The sequence below is a fragment of the Rhipicephalus microplus genome, chromosome X, assembly GCF_043290135.1.
Source record: "Rhipicephalus microplus isolate Deutch F79 chromosome X, USDA_Rmic, whole genome shotgun sequence".
Classification (NCBI taxonomy): Eukaryota; Metazoa; Arthropoda; class Arachnida; order Ixodida; family Ixodidae; genus Rhipicephalus; species Rhipicephalus microplus.
The window spans coordinates 200736775-200745870 of NC_134710.1; the positions used below are offsets into that span (position 1 = coordinate 200736775).

Below are 9096 nucleotides of genomic sequence, written 5' to 3' on the forward strand. Positions count from 1 at the left end.
TGTAATAATTGCTCTAAAGTAAAGTGCTCAACACCTACAAAAACTCGACCGAAACATCGTTTTACTTAATTACCGCAAGGCCTTCGGAGATAGAGGGACGAAAGCTATGGATTGCCACTGGGCGTTGGAACAGACGAGCCTCTCCGACATTGTGCGAGTTAAAGCGTCGCTTCTTGTTCTAAAGCATTTTGTTCTGTCGTGTTAGTACCCGTTAGATGCACTCGATTATGCTGACACTGGTTAACAACAAGAATAATCATAGCCTAAGAATATGTTGGTTCGGTTTGACCACCGTGCAAGGGCACTTTGCTCGGACTTTCTGTATTTAATTTTTACAGAAACGGCAATGCGGTAATCGTTGACTTCGGAAAGAACAAGCAGTTATTTATACGTCACATTTGTATTTTCAAAAAATTGAGTGTTCACTACGAGCTCCACCTCATATCTGGGCCTTGTTACGCTGGTATGCGCGAAGCTTCTATTATATTCACCAGCTTCACAATTCACTCCACTAGGACAGCAGCAGTGGCGGTTCGTTCTCCTTCGCAGTAAGAGGTGATCACATGTCTTCTCGGGTGACCATCTTCAAAATATGCCACTGCTCCCAAGACGTCATCTATTGATACTTTTCAACACTCGGCCGACCAAACTACATAATCAAACATGTCTCCTCTGGACGAGCGAAGTCCGCTATCCATCGAGCAACAAACTTCATGCACTAACTCACGACCCACATAGTGGCCCTCCGTGCCACCGTCAGCGCACCCTTAGGCCCTCACCGAAAAGCAAGGGGAGCTGTAGGGAAGGGGCCGCATCCATCTCACAGATTGTTCTGTGGAATCAGATGAATCAGATTCGTCTGTACCACTTCGAATTCTCGAGTTATCCCGATCTTGTGTGGTACTGGGGCTCAGGGGTAACGAGGATCTCACCGCTGCCTTAAGTTTGCTGGGACTTGGTCTGGCCGGTCTTAATTGGTAGCTGGCTTTCGTCACCGGACCCGTCTTTTGTAGTCAGAAAATGCACTCGTGCAGGACAGGCGGAAATTTATTTACATTTATGAGTATAGAAAGGAGAATAAAAAGAGGAAGGGAGGAATGTACTACAGTCTTCGGCTTATATAGCCAGCCATTGGACAACCCTCAAGCACCCGGTGTCCGTAGATGCCCCCAATTGGGTTGCTCAAAGACCCGGCGGTGACGATCAGAGTCCACCAGGGTGAAAAGGGAGGATAGAGTATCGTTGGCCTCCAGGGGTGCAGCACTCATCCAGACTGGCTTCCCGATGACTTTGTACACGCACTGCTTTGTGCATTATCTGAATCTTTTTTTGGGTGACACCTCACCTGTGCAAGACATTCGACGGACCTTTTGCACAATTAGTCAAGTGTGCACTTTCTTTCGTATGTCACCCAAAAAGACAGCACTCCTAAGACAGAGCACTGATGTCTCTTCTATCTCTCATCTCTACTATCCCCTCGCGTCGTTTGCGCAGTTAAGCACTCTTTATCATGTTATACCAACAGGCTCAATCCTACTGTCTTTTATGTTTCATTTGTAATTTGTGTTGCCAAAGCACACCTCCAAAGGGAAATTTGAATCTTCGCATGCCGACCTTAGATTTTTACCTGAGATATAAAGCAACAGCTGATAGCATTACACTGAAAGGTGAATGAGAAATTATGAAAACTAAATAATGCAAGAGAATGAATTTGCCCGCTTGGCAATGGACGCATTAGGTGAATGCGACGAAGCCCACTTCCGGAGCATTCACACACTCCTCAACATATTGGCAACGCTTCCAGTGAGTACATCTGCTGCAGAATGCAGCTTCTCGGCATTGAAAAGAATGAAAACGTACTTGAGGAATCATACGGACAAGGAGCGCCTTAATGGTCTGGACCTTATGTCCAGTCACCGTATACAAGTCAGTGTCGACGAAATTATCACTGTGTTTATGGAGAAACCACGACGCGTGAGCATTATAGGGTGAACCGGTGCCTTCGGCAAGGCTACATGTTCTTTTTTTTCTTTTGCATTGACCTTTACTTTATGGTAAACGGCAATGCCAATTGTTAAAATTACTTGCAATAAGAACGTTCTGCCACTTTTGTGTCAGGGAAGCATCTGTGTTTTATTTTTTGTTATTAAATAAAAATGTCTGCATGTGTGTGTGTGTGTGTTTTTGTTTGAAAATTCTTGCCTTAAAATGACTCCTGCTCTTCTCGCAGGCCTCTTGTTAAAACAGAGTGGGAGAAGTTCGGCAAAGAATGCGTCCGATATTTTTGAACGCACATGCGTACGAGGACGACCGGTTTCCTTGAATTCCCACCCCCTTTGTTTGACGCTCCTTTTTCCATAACTGAATTTGTATGGGCCCTCTTGGTCACGATTATTTAGTAGAAAAGCATTCTTTCGGGTGCACCTGCACTACCTAGATTGCAGTGTCAAAATTCGATTTCCACCGCTGATTACTTCGCCTCTTGAGCTACATTGCACTTTATTTTCATTTTCTTTTAATAATTAGGCACCTTTTATATAACCGGCAACTTTTTTATATTTGCATGAAAAGATTTTCTTTCGAACAGTTAGGCCTTGGCCCCCTCCCGAAAAAATCTATGCTACGTGCCTGCTTTGAACTAATGAATATAAATATAAAAATGGAGCCATGGTAATTCTTCATAGTTGCGTTTTGTGATGCTGCAAAAAATTTGATAGTTCATCAAAAAACTCAAAATATCTCTAAGAAACAATTCATTCAAATAAGAGTCTTTCATTCTTTACCTTGAAGGATTGATGAAAGAACCCGACTACGTAATGAAAACCTGTTAGGCTGAGAAAGTACAATTGTCTTATACAAGCTTTCATATTTTCTAAAATAATTTTAGACTAATCTATACTACCAATATTTTTCGCAATAATATATTTTGTGAAAGAACTTATTTGCAGAGAGAAACTTTTCCTTTCCTCAAAGAAAAGCACTTTCGCATCTTTCCCTAAGAACATCCTCTCCACACCAAAAATTATAGCATATCCACGGAGTGAGTGATGATGAAAGAGGCGAAGCGTCCGTTTGTTTGTTTGTTTGTTTGTTTGTTTGTTCGTTCGTTTGTCTGTCTGTCTGTCTGTCTGTCTGTCTGTCTGTCTGTCTGTCTGTCTGTCTGTCTGTCTGTCTGTCTGTCTGTCTGTCTGTCTGGTTACGCCTGACGCAGGACAAGGTTAGACTAAGAGGAGCTTCGCCCCTAAAGCAGATTAGTTAAAACTATTCCTTCCATAGGTCACACCGTTTTAAGACATGAAACAGACTGCGCATTCGTGAAGAACAACGTACAAAAGTACTTAACGATTCTTCCCTTATTAGCAGCCCATTTGAGCCGGCACTCGTGCTGTATAGATATGACTGAGGGACCCACACTAATCGTCGTCTTCTTCCTGGGCCCTCCCTCTTCGCAATCGTCCGGCGGGTGAGACAAAGCGTACGCCTCACCGTGCATCCGCCGTACATCATTCGCGCAGTGCTCGATGCACGTTCCTGTGCGGCCGGCCAGGGAAGCCGCACTGGGTTTCGCACGCAGTCTTGTAACGCGCTGCCAGCGTTAAACCTGCATTAGCATTCGCGATGCACTGAACAATCGCGCACGATCTTCCTCTGCCCCAAAAATACACAGCACGAGAACCACTTTTCCCAAGGAAACGACGGCGCTGAACAAGCGCTGCGCCAATGTGTCTGCGGCTCGCGCGGCTTTCCCGGGACGTAAACTTACCACGGCAAAATGAATCAGCGCGCCTCAACAGCAAGCAAGCTACGCCCATCGCATGCAGTCTGAAACGGCGGTCGGGATGTAGGGCAATGCCCGACTGCTCTCCGCCTTGCTTTCCCCTCCTCCACGGCTGGTCTCGATAACCGGAGACAGCCGCGCCTGCTTAAAAATAGGGCTTCGGAGGTCGGGTCCGGCGCCTTCTCCCCGTACATTTCGTTTAATGAAGGTCTTCTTGTCTTTCGCACTTTCTCTTTCAACGTCCGCTCTCCGCGCTTCATGTGCTGTTCACGGCCGGAGCGCGCTGCCGGTCAAGGCAAAACTGTCTTTCCTTTCTTTTTATTCTTGCCACAGATGAAGCGGCGATTCAGGCCAGGAAAGCCGGTACAACAGGGAAATATGCCCGCGAATCAAAGCACCGACCAAACACAAGACAAGCCCGCTCTTCATTGGTGTCGGGCCTCTCTTTGCAAACAAGGAGGAAGGAGGGAGCCGACTATAAAAGAGGGATCGGTGTCTGCTGGCTGCTGGATATTCTCCACCGTTTCTCAGGGACGAGCCATGAAGGTTCTGGTACGTCCCCGTGACCTTGAATAATTGCGTTGTTTATTTATTTCCTGAGATAGCAGGATTTATTATGCATCCACTCAAATTTATTTAAGCTGTTTGGTTTATACAGGGCTGTAGTTTTTAGAACATGACCCCTAGGCAAATATTACACCAAGTGGATGGAAGAAGCCTTTACTAAAGTTGCCCGCCTGACCACTGAACTGCTTCTTCCATGCTAGGTGTGATTTTGACCTCATAAACTGCTGCTATAGGCATTGGCTTGTCAAGCACAAGTGTCATCAAAAATACGTTAAATATATTTGCATCGACGGCACAAAACATTTTGGGGCGCGAAGTACTGCAACCTCTGACACTGTTGCAAACATTTGTGTTGGAAGTCATATTAACGTCAATGCCTGCGATGGGAGGCTCTTGCAGCTCTTTGATGTTGATGCATGAAAGCAATGCTATAAATTGATATAAGTTCATATTGCTGATAAGATGATGTTTAGCAACATTTCAATGCATATTGCGAACTTGACCAGAAAGTTAGCGATAGTTAGGTGTAAACCTTTTTAAGTGACATCGTAGTGCTCATCAAGCGTCGTATTTCTTGTGGTGAGTTGCCCGTCCTGGCGTCACGTCTAAGGAACAAAACAAATAAACGGCATTTATCGTTCAGATAACAAGATGGTTGTTTCTTCTGTCGGCCCAGGTGCTTGCCTTGGCACTTTCTTGCCTAGTCGCCACCGTCATGGCCGGCGGTTTTCACCACTTCGGAGGTGGCTATGGAGGTGGCTTCGGAGGAGGCTTTGGGGGAGGCTATGGATATGGTCATGGTGGTGGATACGGAGGCCATGGTCACGGAGGTCATGGGTTAGAATCCAGTGGTTTATTCTTTGTTAAAGGACCTGGTGGATACGGTCACGGCTTCCACGGCCTTGAGGCCGTGAAGGGCCCGACTTACTTTGTAAGCACAGAACAATACGTTAAGAAGATTCACCCTGGACTCCCCATCGTTGGCAAGCACCACCGCTAGCATCACTGTGCGTCCCACTTTGCGGTAAGTAATTCAGTACTGCGCTAATGACAATTTCATCGAAAGTCGATTTCATATATTGGTTTATTAGCACAAATTTTGGTAATCCTGAGTTTTTTCAGCTCACAGCTGAGTAATAAACATAGATTTTTTTCGTCAAGAGTGTAACTTCGTGCGTGTATATGAAGGAGACAGTTGAAGGTCAGCCGACAAGAAGAAAATGAATAAATGTAGGATGATTCGGGACAATGCGGGGTTTCAGTGTTTATATAATAGAACTGCATATGTCGAACCAGTTGTCTTCTCTTAATCGTTAATAAACCTTGTATAAATCCCCCATTGGAGCTCAATTATTTCTTCCGTTGAGTTAGCCATTAAGCGAAGTGTCAATATATTGCTTAGTTTCTCTTTATATATTTTAAAAAGAAGGCGTTATAAAGCTTGGATAACGCACTGAATATCACCGACTTTAAAATGAACGTTTTTTTTTATGCAATCGTAGTAATAAAATTAATAAAATAAATTCAAGCTTCACTTATCTAAGGAGTTGGGAACGAGTTCACATCAAGTGGGCAAAGTTCTCAGTCACGAATTAGTGTGCAAATTCCAGGTTCTGTGTAAATTTCGCTGTACACTGCACATTGTTTATATTGTAACCGAGGCCAGATGTACATGCCGTATCTAACAATATAGCTAGTAGGTTCAGAAAAGGTGTGTTTCCCCATACTCTAATAGGTCCGGTGGCACATAGTATTGAAGAGTTTTTTATTGTATGCGCACTTATAAGTTCACTAGTTATAGGTCTTTCCAGCAACTCGCTTTTCGTGAATAACCTCTGATGATTTCCCTTCTATGGCGTTCCATAGACGTCGTTGCTTTCATGTTTAGAATCAGCAGGCCCTTTATTACGCTAACTTTGTTCATACTCATATTCCTACACACAATGTACGCAAATAGCAAACCGCGTGCATTTGTCTGACAGTTCTCATGGTTAGGTCACAGTGTACCTAACCTCGTACCAGCGTCTACATGTGTTGCGTTTTGTGGTACATGTTAGTAGCACACGAGATTTTGTGCACTTTAGAGCACATTTTCATCACTAGCTAAAGAATATTATTCGCTAGTGTCAGTCAAGCTCAAGACAGTTGAACCTCTTCAAACATCAAACGTCTAAAAACTTGCTCCCCGATTTTTTTATAGAACGCAATGCTCACGCACCATTATGAAAATGTCAACAGACCTGGCGACGTTTGGCAGCCAGGTGATATTGCTTTCGTAAACTTGGTTTCGAGCAGAAATTTTGACATTTTGAGGCGTGCTGAAGAAGCAGTCATTAGCTTTCAATAATTATTCATCCGAGACTGTGCAGCCTATTGTTAGTTATAAATGCGCAATTAGGTTTTGATCTGTGCTGCTTTATAATCTATCAAATTCATCGTTTCAACTATAACAAAAATACTAAAATAATCTTTCATTCTGGCATCTGCGTTCTAATCTCCAACACGCCAATTGTTTCCCGGAAAGAGCGAAAGTAACTACTTTCTTCTACTATGAATTTCTGCGTAATTGCTTTGTTTTCATTTGAAGAACGCAGTAATTCTGAAGTACATGATACAGCCAGCAGATTCAAAACCTCCATGCGAAGTTTCTTGTGACCTCTTCCACATTTTCTCATCTTCACAACATTCCTCTGAAGTATGCATGTGCCTTAAGTCTGCACCAGAGTAGCACGTTTTTTTTCTGATCGATGCATATAGTTCTTGCAATATTATGAGGAATATTTGCATCTTAATTACACTCTGGCATTCAAGCACATACTTAGCAACCGGCTGGTTGTGTAGCCTAACCGCTACATAATTGGCCAGTAACTGGGGACGTAAAAGTACTATTTGAATCTTGGTCCCATACCGAATCATGTTTCAGAGCCATCGTTGTGTTCAGAAATTTTTTAGTGACAGCAGTCTTGTCTTGTCCTGACAATTGGTCATCTTCCAAGCTAAGCAGTTATGTATTCTTCGCATCCTACGTTCTTCACACGGCCTCATCTCATTGATCTATCTTCGTTATCTCCACATAGTACACAGCAGTAGCCTACAGCAGCATATCTCAGGCCTTCCGTCATCACAAAGACCTTAGTCCCCTTACATGTACTTTAGAAGGTTTCTTGTGCAATGTTTAGTCGCTCTTTTCTAGTTTAAACCTACCTGATTCTTTCATAGTGGCACAGCAATTAAGGCAGTCGGCCGCTGTTCCTATAAACACTTGTTCAATCCGGGCCGTCACAGTCGCATTTTCGATGCGAGCGGGAATGCTAGAGATCGGGGTAATCTGCGATGCCAGTGCAAAGTAAACAACCCCGTGGGATCGAAATTGTCAGAGCCCTCCACTACGGTGAGTCTCGTAATCACATCTTGGTTTTGGACCGTGAAAAACGAAAAATTAATATACATCATGTAGTTATTATTACTATTATTATTATTATTATTATTATTATTATTATTATTATTATTATTATTATTATTATTATTATTATTATTATTATTATTATTATTATTATTATTATTATTATTATTATTATTATTATTATTATTGTCACTATTATTATTATTATTATTATTATTATTATTATTATTATTATTATTATTATTATTATTATTATTATTATTATTATTATTATTATTATTATTATTATTATTATTATTATTATTATTATTATTATTATTACCTACTCGCACGAACAACCATTCAATATGTCGTGGTGGTGATAGTGAAAAGCGTTCGTTTTATTTCTCACACTTCACTTTTTAATACTTTGTACCAAAATTCAATAGCTACGGCATAAAAAGGGCGGGTTGGCGGGTAAGTGGAGTTTCGAGGACACATGGTTCAAATTGAGGCATTTGGTGTATTATATGAGGTGCGAAATTAGTCTTGAATCTTTCTTACCAGAAGCACAAGGTTTTATATTAAGAGTTTACGTAGTTTCAGCGCATCGGACAGCAAATCGAGCCAAAAATAAACGGACAAATAAATAAAAAGCTGGGCACTTGTCTTTAGCTTCTGAAAACCACCATATTTCCTGTCCCTTGTTGTTTTACTCTTAACGGCCTTTTTTTTCTGCAGCCCTTTTAAATGTTTCCGCCCACCCCTCCCATCTTCCATTTCTTGCGTGAGAAATCCGAGCAGCCGAACTTCTTCTCATACGCTGCATGAGAGGTAGTAGTTTGGTTGCCCTGGCAGCTTTTCATACTCTTCAAATAGACGATGGTATGAAATAGATGCGCGTATCACGAGCCATCATCGCAGCCTTCATCGTTTTGCGACAAAGAATACAGAGATATACGTTTGCTATAGTTAGACCCTTGAGCACAGCTATTTTTCGTTAGTCACCGTAATATAAAGCGAGCAGAAAATGATATGAAAACAAAAACCAAGAGAACGAAAAGGGTTTTATTTGCCTTTCTATGTCTACAAGATTATAGAGATGCTGCGCTGGAGAAACCCTGTAACAGTATTTCTTCTCTACCTTATATTAATAGACAGCCTTGCCTTTAATTTCGCACAACGTTCAATTTTAATGTTGTTGTTCATCCTGTTTTTTTCTATTTATTTTTGTTTCAGATCTTGAAAGTCAGCGTGCCCGCATCACCTCCTGAGCGAATCTTGTTGAGAGTATGGAGCATATGGCAGAGTACTGAGGTTTCATTAACTTTTTTGTTTGTCTTTTCATTCTATTGCACAAACCAAACAT

At 42.1% G+C, this 9096-nt stretch overlaps 1 protein-coding gene across 1 annotated transcript; it reads left to right on the forward strand.

Annotated features, from left to right (window-relative positions):
• The first annotated feature begins 4141 nt into the window (after window positions 1–4141).
• LOC119187651 (uncharacterized) lies at window positions 4142–9096 on the forward strand. Its single transcript, XM_037435736.2, has 3 exons — window positions 4142–4330; window positions 5022–5369; window positions 8967–9096. Exons 1-2 carry the CDS (start codon window positions 4157–4159, stop codon window positions 5343–5345), a joined length of 498 nt encoding a protein of 165 aa, XP_037291633.2. The 5' UTR covers window positions 4142–4156; the 3' UTR covers window positions 5346–5369; window positions 8967–9096.

Coding starts and splice junctions, on each gene's coding strand:
- LOC119187651 (XM_037435736.2), top strand. CDS start 4,157: ATGCCCGCGAATCAAAGCACCGACCAAACACAAGACAAGCCCGCTCTT. Junction 4,331..5,021: donor GACGAGCCATGAAGGTTCTG/GTACGTCCCCGT, acceptor CTGTCGGCCCAG/GTGCTTGCCTTGGCACTTTC.